The sequence below is a fragment of the Octopus bimaculoides genome, chromosome 15 (genome assembly GCF_046866305.1).
Source record: "Octopus bimaculoides isolate indiv1 chromosome 15, ASM4686630v1, whole genome shotgun sequence".
Classification (NCBI taxonomy): domain Eukaryota; kingdom Metazoa; phylum Mollusca; class Cephalopoda; order Octopoda; family Octopodidae; genus Octopus; species Octopus bimaculoides.
The window spans coordinates 37,377,799-37,397,515 of record NC_142942.1 but is presented as its reverse complement, the minus strand read 5'-3'; the positions used below and the strand labels follow the sequence as shown (position 1 = coordinate 37,397,515).

Sequence of the window (19,717 nt, the reverse complement as noted above, 5' to 3'; positions counted from 1 at the left end):
CCATTTTACTGTTGTAAAAGCGGATGTGTGGCATCATGTAAAAGTGCCCGTGTGGTGTTACATAAAAGTGCACATGTGGTGCCACATAAAAGCACACTCTGTAAAGTGGTTGGCATTAGGAAGGACATCCAGTTGTAGAATCCATGCCAAATCAGACTGGAGTCTGGTGTAGCTTACCAGCTCTGGTCAAACTGTCCAACCCATGCCAACATGGACAACAGACGTTAAATCATGATGGTGATTCTGTATATCTTAATTAGCTTGGATATAATGTAGAAAGCCACAACACTGCAGTATTTGCCTCGCGAGAGCTTTTTTGTATACATGTATAAGTACTAAAACACACAGAAGTGTGTCAGCAGTAGACAAAAGCATCCAGTGGTGGTGGTGAAATTACTAAATCATGATGTCTGTGTCTTTCTGCATCATCACAAGTGAGTATCCACTGTCAATCACATATTTAGACAAATTTTGCTTCTACTTATATAGATTTGTTAATCACTGGTGTTGCAAATAGTTAAGCAGGCTGGGTAAAAATTTGTTATTAGTGATGTAAGCAGTAATAATTCAGAATAGCATTCTGTATAGTCCTGTTTAAGTTAGATATGCAGAATGCTATTTTGAACTAATACTGTTTCATAAAGATTGATGGAAACTCCTGGAATATGCCAGGGAACTTATTAGATTTCTGCTGTTGACCAAAAATATCTTTGCTTAACCCTTTTGATACCAACCTGCCTGAGACTTCATCTGGCTCTGTATTACAAATGTCTTGATTTCAAATGATCTGAATTAAAATCTTCCACCTAAACTTAGTTTTAATTTATATTTCCAACAGCAGCTTAATAATAAAGTTATTTTATGAAATTCTTTGTTACACATAAAATTAATTGAAGTAAACACAGTGTCTCACAACAGAAATAGTGTAACAAAGGGGTTAAGACAACTGTATTTTCTTCAGATGTATGTAATGTAATACTGCTATGATATAGATACAATATTTTAAAAATTATTTTCATTTTCTGTTGTTTTTTTTTTTTTGTTTTTTTTTGTTTTGCTCTTGTTTTAAATTGAAGACTATAAACTAAACCAGTTGAATTAATTGAATTCTCTTTCACTTGCAGCCTTTTTATGGAGGTAAACTTCATCGGATTGCAGCAGAAGTGAAAAATAATATGGGTACCATCATATGTAAAGGGCAAGGAGAATGGAATAATTATTTTGAATTTACTTATGAAAATGTAATTTTTATTAAATATTTTTGTGTGTGTGTGAATTCACTTGACCTAAGTTTTTAAATACAATTATATAATTACCCTAAGGTTATAATTGTAATTATCCCACAATCATCAACCAATTAATCCGTTTATAATTCATCATCGTCATTGGTTTAATGTCCATTTTTCCATGCTCACATGGGTCAGATGGAATTTTGTTGAGGCAGATTTTTTTACAGCCACATGCTCCTCCTGTCACCAACCCTCACCCATTTTCAGGCAGGGTAATGTATCTCCATGACAAGACATTACACAATGTCAAGGAGGTAATATCTACACATACATACACTCACAAATACACATGCATGCACACACTCTCAATGTGCTTCTTTCAATTTCCATTTACTAAATCCACTCACAAAGCTTTGGTTGGCCTATGGCTATAGTAGAAGATACTTGTCCAAGGTGGCTCACTGTGAGGATGGACCCCAAACCTTGTGATTGGGAAGCAAGCTTCTTACCACAGAGTCACGCCTGTGTCACATCATACTTGTGAATGAAATTTTGCATTTATCTGGCAGTTTTGTTAGATCAGAAAAATCATTAGAGCATCGGAAAAAATGTCTTGTGTTATTTATTTTGGCTATTTACAGTCTGAGTTCAAAATCCCACTGTAGTCGACTTTGTCTTTTGTCCCTCTGGAGTCAATTTAAAGTTCCTTTCAAATATTGGTGCCAATGGAATTGACTATCCCTCCCCACCACTAAAATTGCTGGCTTTTTGCCTAGGTAAGAAACCATTATTATTATTAAGGCGGCAAGCTTGCAGAATCATTAGCACACTGGACAAAGTGCTTAGTGGTATTTTGCCCGCCGCTCCAAAAATGGCTGCCCTTGTGAAAAAATTTGAAACCATTATTATTATTGTTGTTGTTGTTGTTAACGCAGCAGGCTGGCAGAATTGTTAGCATGCTGGACAAGATTCTCAGCAGTATTTTGTTTGACCAAACTTTTTAAGGCATGGTTTGGTTTCTATGGCTGGATGCTCTTCCTAATGCCAACCACTTTATAGAGTGTACTGGGTGCTTTTTTTTATGTGGCACCAGCATCCACAGCAGTCCTTTTTATGTAGTACATCAGTTTTGGGATCTCAATTCTGTTGTGGTGGGTGTGTCTTCTGGAGCATAGCAGTGTGCCACATATTTTGGTCCTGTTCATAAGGTTCAGTGTTTTGAGATTTGCCTTTAATACTTCATCCCATGTCTTCCTGGGTCTCCCTCTTCCACAACTTCCATCCACTTGAAATAGAATTTATAGTTGTGTCTGTAAATAATAGCTACAGATTTTTAACAATCAGCAAAATTCAAATCTTGAAATTTTTCTTAATCTGTCTGAAATCTTAATCAGTGCTGTTCAATATGTATTATTTCATTGATTTTAGGGAGAAACAAAAACTATTGATGTAAGTAGTCTGGAGATTATGAGAAAGTGTGTTCGCCCTATTTCAATGCAAGGAGAATTTGAGTCAAGGAGACTCTGGCAACATGTCACTAATGCTTTGAAACTGGGAGATGTAAATATTGCTACAGAACACAAGAAATTTGTGAGTATACCAGTTGAGGTATTCTAATGAATTAAAGTTAGATATGTTTATTGAATGAATATACTTTTAGCAACTAGCATAGTGCTCAAAAGTAGTATAAAAAGAACTATTATTTTGTATGTATATAATTATTAATCTGCCACTGTGGCCAAATGAATGAGATGCAAACATCTCAGTTTGCTTTTAATACTAACTACAAGTATTGATTTCATATACAATCATTGTGTTGTCCTGCAAGGCAACTTTTTTATTTATTCTGTTTACCTGTCAGTCTGTCTGAGAAGTTAACTGACAATAGGTTCATATTCTATCCAGGATGATATTTGTCTCCTGTCATATAACGGGGTTTTTTTTTTTTCAATTAAAACATCCTTAATTGAAAATGTGATAGCAAGTATGTGAACATTGTCATGCATAGGTGCACATGTATGCATGTGCACACACACACACACACACTATTTCTCTGTGGTTTCAACCTGCTTATTCCTCTTTATTTCTTTTTAATCTTTAGTTGGAAGACCGTCAACGAGAAGGGGAAAGATTACGGAAAGAAACAAATACAGAGTTTGCAACGAAGGTTTGTTTTAAGAATTTTATATTCTCTTCAGAATATTTGAGTGGATGCTGAAAAGTGTCCTGGCTTTAAGGGTATCACAAAAGGTCTGGTTGGAGGCCCAACCTTCTGAGTTCTTTCACAGGGCTTACAAAAACTGAAGGACTGCTGCAATAAGTGTGTGAATCTAAGAAAGGAATATGTTGCATAAAATCATAATTAACTGATCCTCTAATATTTTCTTTTATCCAAAGCCAGGAACTTTTCAGCACCCCCTTGCATATGTTCTACAGTTCTGAAGCCGGTATGTAAACATAAAGTAGTGTTACTGTAGTTATAAGCCTTTCTTTTATTTAAATTGTAACATTCTGTATTATATTTAGATTTTATATATAAAAGAGTCTTTAGATCTTATATATAAACAAATTTTGGGGAGCATTGGGAAGAAATGGCCCAAGCCTTAGTTACGGTGTTCTGTTTTCTATTTTGTCTTTCTTTCAAGTGTGTTCTTAGCCTGTAGCCAGTTGTAGTCACAGAACCTTTCCAGATGATAGACAACCCCAACCAAAGATGCACAGATTTTTTTTCAGAATTCTTCGACTTTGTATTGGTTCTCTTTCAGTACAATATTATTAATCCTTTTGTTACCATATTTCTGTTGAAATAAATATACTATCTTTGTTTCAATTAATTTTGAAAATAATTAAGGATTAATTAAATAGTTGTCATGAAATTCTGACGATAGGTTTTAATGTAGATCTCTTTAACCCTTCAGCAGGCCAAAATATTCTATTTTATGTTGAAACCAGCTGGATCTAACCTCTCACACTTAACCTACTATGTCATTGTAAAAATAAACAATTACATTATCAAATTCTTGGAGTTACAAGGTAATTCACGCTTAATTCAAAATAATGTGAATAAATAAGCTTTAATTTTAACAGAATAATCTGAATGCTAAAGGGTTAAAACTGGGAATTTGTATCATACAACCAATGGTTCTGTTTTAGGAGGGTTGCTATCAAAAGGGTCAATGACCATCTTTTATACTTTCTTTTGAACAGTTTGGTACTTTTATTTTTTTTTTCTTTTGTTTTTACTTCAGCACTTTCACCTAGATGGAGAAGATTGGGTCTACAATAAAATCCTTCGAAGTCGGCATAAAGAGCACTGTGATATAAACAAGGATATAAAAGATAACAACAACAGCGAAGATGGCAAAAGTTGTGCTGAAAGTCCATTTAAAAGCAATAAAGTGAGCCAGAATGAACAAAAAATGTCTCAGTCAAATAACTGCTATGATATCAGTGGGGCGGCACCAAAAAACGAGAACACTTTCTCAAAAGACAAAAGTCAAAAGAAAGACTCACTATCCAAAACGAAAATTTCTCCAAAAACTAATCGGACCAATAAGAACGAGAAAACTCGCAAAAACGAAAAATGTTTGAAAGATGTCTCTTGATGAGTGCTTTCATCCTGTAGAAGTGATTTAACTTCAGAAAGGTCTTTCATTAACTTAGAGAGTTATTTAGAAGCCTAACGGCCGAGACCAGGCTTGATGTCGGCTGAATAGGGTTTGACGACCAACTTCCTCATCAAATCTACTGAGCTGCTTTTATCTCAGTGGCCTCCTGAGGTTTCTATTGTTTTTTCTTTTCTTTCAAAAAGTAACTTGAACAATAACTGCAGATATGTCATTATGACATGACAATTTCAGTTGATTTGAGAAAGGAAGACCAAACGAAAATATACTATGCTTTGGTTGAAATGGTATTAGCAGCAGTAGTGCAGTTGAAGAATCAGATTTTTTTTTTTTTGTCTTTTGGCTGCATTTCTTAGCTAATCCTGTTGCTTTCTTTCCACATTGCATGTACTGGATGCCTTTCTTCGTGGGCTTGCAGTGACTTGCTTTTGTGATATGATTAAAAAAAAAGTATCTGTTAATAATAATAATAATAATAATAATAATGATAATAATAATAATAATAATAATAGAATATAGGCATTCTGTGAAAATACTTCCTCTTGCTGCCATTGCATCTCTTACTTTTCAATTATCCGAAAAATGAGTGATGAAATTGAGGAAGAAAGAGAGAAAAAAAAAAAAGTATGGAACAAATTCTGTGATTATTTCTGCTGTAAATATTAAGCATATCATAAATTTTTACTGAATTCCAAAAGACCTGGTCTATTGCCTTTGTTTGTTTTTTTTTCTGTTATTGTATAAAGGTATGTATTGATACACTCTTACTTTTCCAACTTAGCCATTATGAAATTTAATATTCATAATAATTTAAAGTTTCTATTATACAGTAGTTACTTTCATCAACATAGCATTAGTTTTCTTTTTATTTTGTTTTGTTTTTTCTTATGGTTATGTAGTTAGTTGTAAAGGGGTGTGGCTTAGTGGTTAGGGTATTCGGCTCACGATCGTAAGGTTATGAGTTCAATTCCTGGCGATGCATTATGTTTTTGAGCAAGACTCTTTATTTCACATTGCTTTGGTTCACACAGCTGGCAGACATGAGTAGTACCTGTAATTTAAAGGGCCAGCTTTGTCACGTCCTGTGTCATACTAAATCTCCCTGAGAACTACATTAAGGGTACACATGTCTGTGGAGTGCTCTGCCACTTGCCCGTTAATTTTACAAGCAGGCTGTTCTATTAATCAGATCAACTGGAACCCTCATCGTCGTAACCAATGGAGTGCCAGTAGTATATAGTTAGTATTGGTGAAGTCTACTGAAGTCTCACTAAACTACCTCGGTCTGTTATCTTCTCAGTCATGAAGCTTAAGTTCTTAACAGCTGATCTGTTTGTCTTGCTAGTTAGTCTTAATTGATATATCTCATTTTAGCTATCATTTACTACCTGATACATATGCCTTGAATTTCATCGAATATAATTTCCTCAAGAACTATAGTTGGCTAAATTGTTGAGTTGGTTTTCTGTGGTTGAGTTTTTCTTTCCTTCACAACAGGTCTTAAATATTTACAAATTCTTGTCTGCCTAACTATAAATATCGGTAGCAGGTACAGTTCACTGCTGTGTTTTTCAGGTTATTTTTCAACCCCAAGTCAACCCTAAGGTGTGGTTCTAGCAGATTGAACAACATGGAGGGTCTGTGTGGGAAGTGGAGGTCATGTGTGTTGCATGTATCCCATAAGTTTGTTAGATTTTTTTTTTAAATTTTTTATGAGAAAATTTAATTAAATGGTGCCTTACAAAATAAGATGCAATGTATATGCAACCTTTGTGTTCATTAACTTAGAGTACCAAGTTCAAATTCTTCACTAGGCTGGCAACCTCTTTCTAGAGAGCAAAAATGTTTCTCAACCACTAAACACAGGGGAAACTGGGTGAAGCCTCAGCCTACTTCACTCACTGTGCCATATAGTTGTTGTGGTTTATTCTCCTCCCACAAGATCAGTGCTGATCAAAGGCACCCCAGCCATGACCATCCCATCTTATGAAGGGTATCTAGAATTCTATTGTCTAATGCATGGGTGCAGTCATGGCTGAGTGGTTTAGAAGTTCACTTCACAATCAAGTCCTGAGTTCAATCTCACTGTGTGACATCTTGGACAAGTATCTTTGACAGAGTTTTGGAATCAACCTAAGACTTTTGAGTACAATTGGATAGATGAAAACTGCTGAAGCCCATTGTATGAAGTGTAGCTGTAATTCAAAAGACCAGCCTTGTCATGTTTTGGTTTGGGAATTAAGGGAAGGGTATAGGTGTTTATGTGAAAGCATGTGGCTTAGTGGTTAGGGTGTTGGATTTATGATCATAAGATTGTAGTTTCGATTCCTGGACCAGGTGATGCATTGTGTTCTTGAGCAAAACACTTCGTTTCACGTTGCTCCAATCCACTCAGCTGTAGAAATGAGTACCACTAGTGGAGGCACATCGCTTAGTGGTTAGGGTGTTGGATTCACAATCGTAAGATTGTGGTTTTGATCCCTGGACCAGGCGCTCCATTGTTCTCAAACAAAACACTTTTCGTGTTGCTCCAGTGCACTTAGCTGTAGAAATGAGTTTAGCCTAGTGGGGGACGGGCTCCACCAGGCTTTCTCACCCAAGATACGCTGCATTGGCTGCAGCACCCTAACAAGACCTAACGGGTTAAGGGACATGTTAATGTCAATTGGTATTTATTCAATATGAGTTGGACTTTCAGTGGAGTGACCAATGGAACATCCACCATCAAACATGTTCCTTCCTTTCCCAGGACAATTTGTTTGGATTTGTGGGCAGTTTGATTGTTGTTTCTAGTAAGTTCAGCAACCAAATAACAAATTCAGTAATGGTTCCCTCGTTGACTTATACAGTTTATTGTTAGTGTTATTTAAGCCCTTGGTTGACCCTGTTTGAACAGACCTATAATGAAAGGCATTGAAACCCTTTAAGATGATGGGTCTGATTTGGGAACATTAGACTGTTATCTCTAGTAGGTCAACTAGCAGCAACATAACGGTTTCCTCGTACGTCTCTGAAGCAAATGACGTTGATAAAATTTTGCTGTGAAAAGTTAGGTTCAGTCAAATTAACTGCCATTTAAGCACAACATGGTCTTACATTTTAGGTACATGTTTGATTGAACCTGATCAGATATAGATGGCCCATACTAAAGTTGTTGTCTCAGACACATCAATACCTTTGGTACTACACTTGTCTCAAGATAACTTCTAGACACAATCTTTAAGTTCCAATTCTCATGACACTTGTAACAGAACCATAATCACCTTAGTCTTCCCATCAAAAATTTGCTTTATACATTCAATTTTCACTAAGGACGCAGGGTACTTACTTCTGAATTTAGTCAAAGATGACCGTCTCCAGAGGATGTGAATTAGAGATGTGAAGCTTTAGTAATAGAATACATTAGACCTTGTGGAATCAATGACTGGCTTTGGTGTTGAAATACTTCTGTGTTCTCATGAAAGCCAAGACTCTTTGAGACAATTTCAGCAATGTTAAGACAATCATTTCTAATAAACTGATGTTTGTAGATGAATGCTTAAGATTGTAGTCAGTGTTCCGTTGCAATCTTTTAAGCAAGACTTGTAACTTTATATGGTCAGAAGCTATACTTTATAAATTAGAAAAGTAGTAAATATATAAAATGCATGAAATTACATTTAAAACAAAATGTTGTGTATATATTAGGACTTTTTCATTTATTTTAATATATATATAATATTATTATTATTTTATTTCTGTGTATATATATAGTTTATGCTTATAAAAATTAAAGTATAGAGATAAACGAATTTAACAAATGAAGTTAATAAGTTAATTTTTTTTTTATAACCATGAAAACATTCTTTGCTTTTTATTGAAAACCAGTAAAAATGCTAGACTGATTTGGAAGAAGGCACTCTAATGTCAGTGGATAATTAACTTTGGAGGGAAGGGGTAGGGAATAGATAATTGATTTCAATAAATTACTCAAATATATTTAATATATTATTATTGATATTATTTATTTGTTGCATCAACAAAAATTACTGGCTTGAATTTTTTGTTTTACTTCTTGAAAGCCGTTAAAATTCCTCACAGTCTCTGGCTTACCAACATGATCAACTTTATAATAATTGCCACTGTATTACAATTATTTATCACAATTGGCAGTACTCCAGCACGGCCACAGAACACCGGCTGAAACTAATAAAAGAATATCTTTGGTAAAATAAAATGACAGACAGACAATAAGGTTTCAACTTAGTGTTAGGATTTCAATCTTCTTTAATTTAGCATTAATGTTCTAATCCTCTCTGCATTAATTATGTTTAAAAATAATTATGCAATGTGGTTAAAAAAAAAAAAAAGCAATGACTATTTTATTCTTCATTAATGAGGTCATTATAAGACCAAAACATATCTGAAGTTGTCTCCCATACTTGCTGAAATTATTGATGATATTAGTCAAAGGCAGATATTGTTTTTCCTTTGTTATTGTAGGTAAAATAATTAATGTAGTGATTATTTTAAAGCTAACACTAACTTGTGGTTTTTCATCCAGATAGCATTAAGTGTTATTTATTCTTTCAACTTATTGCCAATCTCTTGAAGCTAATGTAGCTCTTCATTGCATGTCATTTTAATAAAATACTAAAAATTGTTGTAAGTCTTTAAAAAAAAAACAGTTCATAAAATTCTGAGCTTAGCTTATAAATTTCATATAAATTATTTTTGAGATGCTTCACATGCAGTAAACAACCAAATTTGTCATTTTCAAGGCTATTGAAAGAATTTCACTGTTTATCAACACAAATGTAATGATTTGCTTTGGTGCTATAAATTTGTTTCAAGGCTTCCTGACAGTTATTGAGGTCTTGCCATGGTCGACATATCCAGGATTCCAATAAAGACAAATGTTTTAAAAGAAAAGAGAAAGTTTCATCAGAATAATCTCCAGAAAGTACGTCATTAAATATTGAATCAAATTTTGGCTCAATTATCATCAGCTCCTTCACTCTGTAAGATAAAACTTGTCTTTCGCCACAATTTCTGCAATTAAAATCTTGGTCTTCATTTTCAAATTGGCCAAGGACCTGATAGCATTTCTCACATTTAAAATAAGGTGAATGGCTAGGAATGTCATCATACAATGGCCAGTCATTAACACAGGCTACACAGGAACAGTCAAAGAAATATCGACGACCAAGTTCAGCCTCTCGTTTCTCTTTATCGTCGACTGGATATAAAATGCCATAACTGTCAATGACATCCATTCCTTTGGGAATGTGATGGATGGCTCGTACAACGCACAGATTCCCATAGCTGTGTCGCACAACATTAGGATCACAAGAATGATTGAATAAACTGAGTGTGGCATAGACAGCAGATCCAATGTCAACTGCGCTAGACTTCAAGGGCTGTTTTAGATTGATGCTTAGTTCAGTTATCTCATGAGCATTGCATGGTAACATTTGAAGATGGCGAAGAATATGGCCACCAACAATAAGATGAATGTCTTTGCAGTCGTCTGCTTTCGAAAAAAATTTAGTTCTCTCTAGACATTTCAAAAGATAAACTGCTGTTAATGTTCGACGAAATAGATCAGAGAAAGTTCTTTCTTCTGAGTGGTTAACAAGGTTATAGATTGACCAATAATCTTCAGAATCGTATTGACCTAATTTATTAAACCCTAATGCTGAAGGTTTTGTAGATTTTTCATCAGCAAAACTTTCCTCAAAATTCTTAATATAATCATAATTTGCTTTTATAACCATTCTTAATGCCAGATGATAAACATCATACTCTAACAGCTTGATTGACAGTAAAATGGAACATTCTACAGAGTGGTACTGATTCCAAGATTCTTCTCGACAAATTGTGTTGCAGTAAACAACTTCTGCACATGAAGAACATGGTATTGGATGTTCTGCTCTTTTACAACAGTGATGGCAATGGCTGGAATGATGATCATCATTGATCACAGAGCTGTAAGGTTTCTCAATAGCAAGAACTTCACCAACATTTATGTCCCTGGTAGCAGAAATATATCTTCCTTTACTTTTGGAATATTTCATACATATAGCATCTGAAGCACATGGAAACTGGCTGCTCCGTTCTCCTTCAATACTAGGAAGTGGGTTCATAAAAGCATTGCATTCCTCAGCCTTTACCTTAGCTTTAGATTTATTGTGACAGTCTTTGATGAAATTTTCAAGTTTTGCTTGTCGTTCCATTTGTCGATCTTTCTCTAGGTTGGAGTCTACTAAACTCTTTATGGCTTCTTCAAAATATTTGATGGCTTCCTCATTTAAACCAATTTCATACTTGGATCTACCTTGTCTTTCTAACAGTTTATGCATCAGTTTTTTAGGATAGTCATTCTTGAGAGCTAAATCAATGTCCTTCAAACAGAGGTGATACTTTTGCATATCAAAATACACAGCTGATCTATTGGCATAGCCCAGTGCAAGCATATCTCCGATCCCTGGAGCTTTTTGGATGCTCCTTGTATAAAAACTAAATGCTTCTCGATAATTTTTTTTCACATATTCTGCATTTCCTTTGTTTCGAAACTCTGTAGAATCTGATGCTGACTTCCCAATTGACATTTCTTCGATTCTTATTACTTTATCAATAAATGGTAAGTTGTAAACAGCAGTGAATCTCTCTTTGTTAGTCTCAGCAGAACTGAACGTTTTCGACCAGTCCTTCCATTTAACGTCATTTTGTATATTCATTAGTAACTCATCTCGCCAGTTATCAATTAGGTCCGACATTTTGTTATTGTAACACTAGAAATAAAAAGAAAGATAATATGTAACAACTGGTAAATTAGATAAATTACTTTGAATTTATTTCTCATTTCAGTGATTTAGATTGAAAAAAAAAAATACTTGGAGGTAATTTGATTAAAAAGCTATTTTAATTTCTCAGTGACTCCCATTTAAATCTTCCAATGTTTCTTCACCACCTATTACTTCTGTCTCTATTCTCACATATAAATTCTTAACTACATTGCCTTTATGTTCTTATTTTACTTTCTCATGACTTTACACAGTACTCACAGTAAGAAGCCTGCTTTGTAATCATGTGATTCTGGGTTCAGTCTCATTGTGTAGCACTTAGAGCTAGTGTCTTCTATGGTCCAGGTCAACTAACACCTTGTCAGTGCAGCAACTGTCATATATATATATATATATATATATATATAATATAATATAAGGCTAAAATCTTTATAAGAATTTATCAAGTAGTCAGCGTGAAAAAACCTCATAAGGACTTATAAAGTCCCTCTAAGCGTGAGGCATTACTGTATAGTAATGCCCTTATATAAATTATATTATATATATATATATAATTAATTCAATAATGGGATAAAAATCTTTTACAAGAATTTTATCAGGAAGCTAGTGTGAAAAAAATTCATAAGGGAAAAAAAAACATTTTTTTATTCCCAAGAATATATTTATTCATTTATATTTATATAAGGGCATTACTACAGAATAATGCTACACATTAGACTTCCAAAATATGTGTTTATTTTGGAAGTCTAGTGTGTGGCATTATTCTGTAGTAATGCCTTTATATATATATATATATATATATATATATATATATATATATATAATCATTTAACATCCTCTTTTCCATACTGGCATGGACCAGATGGTTTAATAAGGATAGATAAAACCAGAGGGATCCACCAGGTTCTATGTCTGCTTTGGTATGGTTTCTACAGCTGGATGCCTTTCCTAATGCCAACCACTTAGCAGAGTGTACTAGATTTTGTTTATATGGCAAACTAGTGTTGGTTTGTTTATGTCACCATAACTTAGTAAACTTTTGTTTAATTACCAGACTTTAAAAAAAAAAAAACAAGTATTGGAAGCAATTTGTTCAACTAAAATCCTTCAAGGTGGCACCCAAGCACTAGCAGTCCAGTGACTGGAACAAGTAAAAGACATCTTGCATGTTATCATGAAGATTTTGTTTCAGATGGAGGGACATTACCCTTAGTGAGTATTGTCTGATTGAAAATGTAAGATTAGTGTGATTAATATAGAGTATGACTGAATAAAGATTAAAGACTGGTGGGAATATATGGAAGTTCTGTCAACAGAAAATCTACATAAATATAAGGTTTCTTTTTGGAAGAAAAAGAAAAACAGTCACATCATGATTTAATCCTTTGGCGTAATTAAGTTATGAGGATGGAAACAAACCAACACTGGTTGTCAAGTGATGGTGGGGAGACAAACACACATATGTATATGTACATACACACATACATACACAATGGGCTTCCACACAACTTCTGTCTACCAAATTCATTCTCAAGGTATTGGTCGGCCCAGGGCTATAGTAAATTCAACCCAAAACTACATGGTTGCAAAGTGAACTTCTTAACCATATATATATATATATATATACACACGCACACACACACACACACGACAAGTAAATAGACACCTCATAAAACATTGTTTTATGTTTATTCTAACTTGTAAAAGTTAATATTTTTTATTAATTGACATTTTTATGCTTCAGGTTCTATATGTGGCTGTTTAATCATGCCATGTACAAAAGAAGCCTTGGAACTGTCTGAATTTCATAGAGGCCATATTGTAGGTCATTCTGAAGGTGGACATAGTCAGTGTAAAATCGCAGAAAACTTTTGGATCCCACTTTCTACAGTTAATAGGGTGATTGTGCAATTCACCAGAGAGGGAAAGAAGTCCACATCACCTTGCCCAGATCAACCAGGGCCCTCTGACAGGACTATTCTCTTAACTAAGAGAAGTGTGAAGGATAATCCTCGTTGCAAGGCCTCTGACATAGCAGAACAAGTTGATGTCAGTCCCAGAACAGCTGTTGGGTATCTCCACAAACTTGGTTACTATGGTAGAGCAGCAAGAAGGAAGCCACTACTTCGACCAGCCAACATCAAGCAGAGAAAAGATTGGGCCAGTGAGATGGTGGAGAGGCCACTAGCATTTTGGGACACTGTCATATTCTCTGATGAGATCAGATTTGCTGTATTTTCGCAGCTTTGAACCTGCTGGGATGAGAAGAGTTTGACACCTAATTTCAAGGGTCTACAACGATAAGGTAGTAGGGGAAAAAAAGCAGCTGTTGCAGAATTAAGTGACCTGATCACAGACAATAGTGCTGAAGACAGGATACAAATCACTGACCCTTCAGTTAGATGTCTGCTACTTGATTCCCACCCACCACATAAATGAAGGCTATTGCTTTAGCCTGCATTTATATTTCTCACAATGCACTCTTTCATCACAGGCTAATTTATTATTAACATTAGTTTCACATTTTGGCGTATGGCCGACAATTTCAGGCTACTGGGGAGTCAATTACATCGACCCCAGTGATCAAACGGTACTTATTTTATTGACATCGAAAGGATGAAAGGCAAGGTTGACCTCGGTGTGAACTTAGACGGATGAAATGCCGCTAAGCATGCTAACAATTCTGCCAGCTCGCCACCCTATTTACTACTAATATTACAATCCTACAAGGTATGTGCAGCAGGGGTCTCTACGCCAAGGGTGAAGAACCTTGTTAATACCTTGGGTAAATTATAAGGGCTAACATGATTAATTTTACAAACAACACGGCGAATAGGCAGATTTGTTTTAGAGTCGATAGACTGCCTTGCGGTATCAATTGTGGCTATCTGCGCTGAATTTCAAATCTTACTGAGGTCAGCTTGGTGTCTCATCATTTTGGTATCGATAAATAAAAACAATAAACGACTACTAGCGTCTATCCCCCCCCCCCCACTTCTTTCTCCCTACATCTGTGAGAAGTGAATTATGAGGCCCATTCACATGTTTCCTCCCGAAAAGGCAAAAGGGTAGAACGAGGTGCAAACAACCTCTTCATAGAAAAAAAAAAAAGCTTGATATACTGTCTCGGGATGGAGGCCGTTGGACAAACTCAGTTCACAACTTATATCAAATTACTGTTTTGCTCCTACGTCTGAGACTATTTATTTTCATCCTTGTAATTCGAGACAGCCAGCGTGTGGTTTTAGAATTAAATGGAAGTGAGAACGTTTCACCGTGCTAGAAATACCTGTGAAATACCCCTGAACACATTTTACCCTCTTCAAATACGAACTACACATTAGAAAGTAAACTTCTACATACACTACGCTTTTACAAAAAAGATGTCCACAGCTGTAACACCTATCTTGGGTCTGCTCAATCACAGACAAAACACATTCACAAGCGCACGCGCGAGCACACACACCTCAAACATGGCATTGTAACATTTCTATACCAATTAAATGTCATTTCGCGTCAGGCATTTAGATAGAATTACTAAATGACGTTAATACTTGAGGAAATTAATCTACATCACAGCGTTTTTCAAACGATATTTTAAGAAGACTGAAGCTAGGATTTCGATCGTGGGGTTTCTCAATTATTAAAGTGTATCCATCGTTAGCCGTCTAAATTGTAAAAAAAGTTCGTCGGAATCTGTCGAACACACTTCTAGTTTGACTACAGTGCTCCGAAATAACTAGTGAGGGCGAAGCGTTAGCGCTAATCCGAATATCGCAGCATGTTAATTTTTTTTCCTTTCCTAATACAGTCTCTATCTGAATACAGCCCAATGTAGATTTTAAATTACTCTCTTATAAATCTAGAATATTTCTTAGGCACAAACCTTTTCATATGAGTGAAGGCTATACATTAGCAGTAGTGAGGAGATCGTAGGATCTCGATTAAAGGTTATGACAGGTAAGATAGTTATTCAAACATTGGACTACCGTTTAAGGATCACAAGCAAACCCGTGGAAGGGTGGTAACAAACCCAAGCCGAGATTGACAAGATCCCCCAAGCCTAAGTAAACACGTAGCTTCTTTTTGAACAAAACATTAACTATTTTAGAAATCAATATCAAACATAAATGATTTATGTTTGGCTTACAAGCAAAATAAACCTATACATGTAGTGTATGTAATATACTTAAAAATAACAGAACAAAAAATGTCATTTATAAAAAAACATTTTTTTACTGAAGAGTTCTCTCTTTATCTCTAAGAAGGAATAGATAGAGCCCCTCATAAAATATAAATAAAAATATCATAGACCGTTGGTTAACTGGCCTGTTTAGCCCCTCCTCTGGTCACATGTTCATACCCGGAACTAGTGCAGAATACTTTACTTTTCACAGCTGGTGAGGCTTGATATCAGTTTCCTACCTAACTGGTTTACACTCAGACCACATAGGTCAACGAGGAATCTCTACGTAGTCAGTCGTTCAACCCTTTAGAAAAAGTAGCGAAATTTTCTGCAAATGGCATCTTGCCGACTTAAAAAGACGAGATCTACTCAAGCAAGGTCAAACAACAATAACAACTCTGATCACAGTCCACAGGTTCTCTCTCTCCCTCTCTTTTCCACTCACTCACTCATAACACACACACACACACACACACATTCTCTCTTTCTCTCTCTTGGTCCTGGATCTGTGCTTTGGTTGGTTCTAATTACAACAATTCTAGTTCTGCAACAGATTATGAGATTCCTTGCAGCTACGTAAAGTATATAAAGTCATGTTTAAAATATATTATACAATTAAAGTAGATAACTTCCACAAAGAAATGTAAACTGTATGCAGAGTTAATCTTAAAAAACAAGTAAATAAAAATTAGAGGAATCTAAAGTTGGTAGGCATCGGTTGAAAAAAGTGAATAAAATTAAATTCACGTTTTCTTTTATTTTAATTTTAAATGGCAGAAAATCGGTAACATGAAAAGATGCGCTTGTAAGCTAAATGTGCGTACAAACGGGAGTTGAAATATAATTTTGAATATCTCTTCTTAATGTCGGTTGTCATCAGATAAGAAAAGTTTTGCGCCTAACATTCTAGATTTATAATGGAGTAACAACAAATCCTCATAAAACTGTATTCTCATATGCGATGGAATATTATATAATTGTACTTGATAATTGTTTTCACTAATAAATATATTAGACTAGAAATGTATAAACAATGAAAAATAATCCGATTAACAAGCGATATGGGTGTGTGAGGGAGAGGATGAAAAAAGCGTATTGCATAATACTAAATAAAATATAAATAACCAAATGGTATTTAAAAGAATCTGTTTATACATACGCACAATTATAAAGTATAATCTACACTTGGGTCGCTATCTCAGAAATATTACTTTAAATGAAAATTATCCATGGATCAGTTTCGATTTCTTGTTAGAACCAATTCATGTCATTCACATCTTTAATGGTCAAGGAATGCGTGATTTTATAATCTTATCATTCCCGATTTATAGTTTTATAATCTCATCATTTCATTTGTGAGTTAAATCCTTATCTTAAACAAAACATTTGTTTATGTTACGAAGCAAAATCTATTTCCTTATATAGTAATCTTCATAGCGCACTGGCAAACACATGGCTTGCTAAGTATCGGATGTTTTAATAAGTAAACAACTTTTAATGTATGCATAAATTAACAATCATTATTAAAATTATTCCCAGAATTAAGGTAATCAATCATCAGGTAGATGATCGGTCACCACCTATTTTTAATATTCCATTTACTTTTCAAAGTAACCTATAGTTGAAATTATGGCAAACTTATTTTTATATACATATAAAACTTATCTACTTTTAAGTATAAACTATGCAAGGTAGATAGAACAGGAATCATGAACGCAAAAATAATCAATCAATAAAACGACAAATTAAAATCGAATCGTTCGTATCCAAGAGAGATGTTAGAAAGTTTTGTTCAACTTACGTAAAAATGAAACTGTCGGTGTATGACAAATAAATATTGTTGTCTTGTCTCTAGATGTTGTAACAACTGTAGAACCACTCTTTCTCTTCTCCCTCCCTCCCTCTCTGTCTAACTGTTTATCTTAGATGTACGATTGTTACTTTTTATTCATCACGCATTCATACATAAAAACATGTGCGTGCGTGTGAACGATTCTCTGTGTGTGTGTGTGTGTATGTGTGAGATGTTCATTCGGTGGAATGCGTGTGAGCACGCCTGTGAATGTGTATGTGTGTGTGAGATGATCATTCGGTGGAAGGGTAGTAAAAAAATTACCTATATGTATTTTCTCAAAGAAAATACATATAGGTAATTGTTCAGTTTGGTTAAATTTAAAAAAGTAAATAAAAATTAAGGGGGAGGTAAGTCTACTTCTTACACTACTTTTTACACAATATAAAACACTGGCGAAATAAAACTTCTCTCAAAAAAATGAACGGTAACGAATAGATTTGCTCCTTAACAGCGCTTGCAGTGCCATAATTTTCCATCAGTAACCTCACCACGTGTAGTGAGGCCACATGGTGAATTACAATTTTCACAGGTGTACATATTCATAATTAGTCGACGCCGTGCCAACCACTGAAGAATGTTGTCTCAGCTTTTCTTAATTGAATGATAGTCCACGATTCCTCTAAGATTGATTCGTCCCTTTGCCACTTTTATTACTTATCTCTCCCTTAATTTTTATTTACTATTTTAACTATACCGAACTAAACAATTACCTAAATATATGCACGAAATGTGAAATAAAAAGATACGTTATGTGTAGGCGTACAAATGTGTGAGGGACGTATAGAATAAAAAAAAAAGACACGAAGGAAAGAGAATGGTGCTAGTAACAGATACATAGATGTACAAAATAGGAGGGAGAACGATGGGGCGACAGAAGAAAATAAAAACCTTACCGAAAAGTAGATGTAGCAAGAAAATACGTGAAAAGAAGAAAGAGAAACTGAGAAAGCGGAGCAACAGATAGATGTGAAAAGAGAGAGATAAAGAGTTAGGTAAAGAGGAGGAACAGCAAATAGATACACAGATGTTGTATGAAGGGGAAATAGAAAAGTGCCTTTCTTGAGTTTTATAATAGACGATTTCTAGATGATTTTGAAGAAAATGTTACCCACGCTTTCATTGAGTTTACTTGAAATGCTATAAGATAAGAAGCAAGCTTAAATACACTCAATATTTTTAACCAGGGTGGAAAGAAGTGAAAGAAGTTTTAGGAATTCTTGAAACATTAGAACTCCTTTTTGCCAGAGATTTTCTTTACATCTCACCCCCACACACTACATAAATATGGACAGTAACGTTGTTGGATGGGTTGTGACGGTGCTCTCCGGACGACGATCTTATGAGCGCGACACCCTTAGGTCTGCTGAATAAGCCTGGATACGTTTGGGAGTCCCGGAGGGGAGCGACAAACTCGAAGGATGCCTCGGGCGGTACACACTCTCTAACTACACTACTGGATACGGGCAGATTTCGAAGTCTGATGGGGTCCAATATTTTCCATTATCCCCCCCCCCACGCGCGCACACACACACACACACACGCATAGTCTTTTGGTTATACTTGCTATATTTGTTTATATGTATGTTTGCACGGAATTACTGGTACTTGGGATAGGGTCCTTAATGTTTATAACATCAACTTCATAAGAATAATCACATTTAGGATCGCAATAATAACTCTAACACTAAAACGGCGAGCTGGCAGAAACGTTAGCACGCCGGACGAAATGCTTCGCGGTATTTCGTCTGCCGCTACGTTCTGAGTTCAAATTCCACCGAGGTCGACTTTGCCTTTCATTCTTTCGGGGTCGATAAATTAAGTACCAGTTACGTACTGGGGTCGATCTAATCGACTGGCTTCCTCCCCAAAAATTTCGGGCCTTGTGCCTATAGTAGAAAAGAATAACTCTAACATTTTTTTGACATTAATCTACATTTTGAATACTTCAAAACTTCTTAAGTGCTGGCATAGTTGAGGGGTTAAGAAACTCGCTTTGCACAAACGTAGTGACGGGTTCAGTCCCAGTGCGCGATATC

General features: G+C 35.2%; 2 protein-coding genes across 12 annotated transcripts in view; one reads left to right on the top strand and one right to left on the bottom strand.

The window, feature by feature from the left end:
- The window catches only part of LOC106880268 (oxysterol-binding protein-related protein 11), a 177,224-nt gene extending 171,899 nt beyond the window's left edge, over window positions 1-5,325 (top strand). For 6 of the 7 annotated variants that reach the window (XM_089363742.1, XM_052973273.2, XM_089363744.1 and 3 more), the window contains 4 exons: window positions 1,125-1,241; window positions 2,658-2,819; window positions 3,331-3,396; window positions 4,478-5,325. In XM_089363742.1, the coding sequence (XP_089219868.1) occupies window positions 1,125-1,241; window positions 2,658-2,819; window positions 3,331-3,396; window positions 4,478-4,834 (702 nt within the window). In that variant the 3' untranslated portion in view covers window positions 4,835-5,325. The remainder of the gene's footprint in view (window positions 1-1,124; window positions 1,242-2,657; window positions 2,820-3,330; window positions 3,397-4,477) is intronic. The other variant, XM_052973272.2, reaches the window with a different exon arrangement.
- A 3,513-nt stretch (window positions 5,326-8,838) lies between these two features.
- LOC106880269 (protein-lysine N-methyltransferase SMYD4) lies at window positions 8,839-18,658 on the bottom strand. Of its 5 annotated transcripts, none has more exons than XM_052973277.2 (2): window positions 18,575-18,658; window positions 8,839-11,628 (listed from the first exon to the last, which is right to left on the bottom strand). In XM_052973277.2, exon 2 carries the CDS (start codon window positions 11,611-11,613, stop codon window positions 9,631-9,633), a length of 1,983 nt encoding a protein of 660 aa, XP_052829237.1. In that variant the 5' UTR covers window positions 11,614-11,628; window positions 18,575-18,658; the 3' UTR covers window positions 8,839-9,630. The 5 variants fall into 5 exon arrangements, with proteins under 5 accessions (XP_052829237.1, XP_089219874.1, XP_089219875.1 ...); XM_089363748.1 differs by having other exon boundaries at window positions 17,628-18,582; XM_089363749.1 differs by lacking the exon at window positions 18,575-18,658 and adding an exon at window positions 16,990-17,269.
- Window positions 18,659-19,717: the final 1,059 nt, after the last annotated feature.

Coding starts and splice junctions, on each gene's coding strand:
- LOC106880269 (XM_052973277.2), bottom strand. CDS start 11,613: ATGTCGGACCTAATTGATAACTGGCGAGATGAGTTACTAATGAATATA.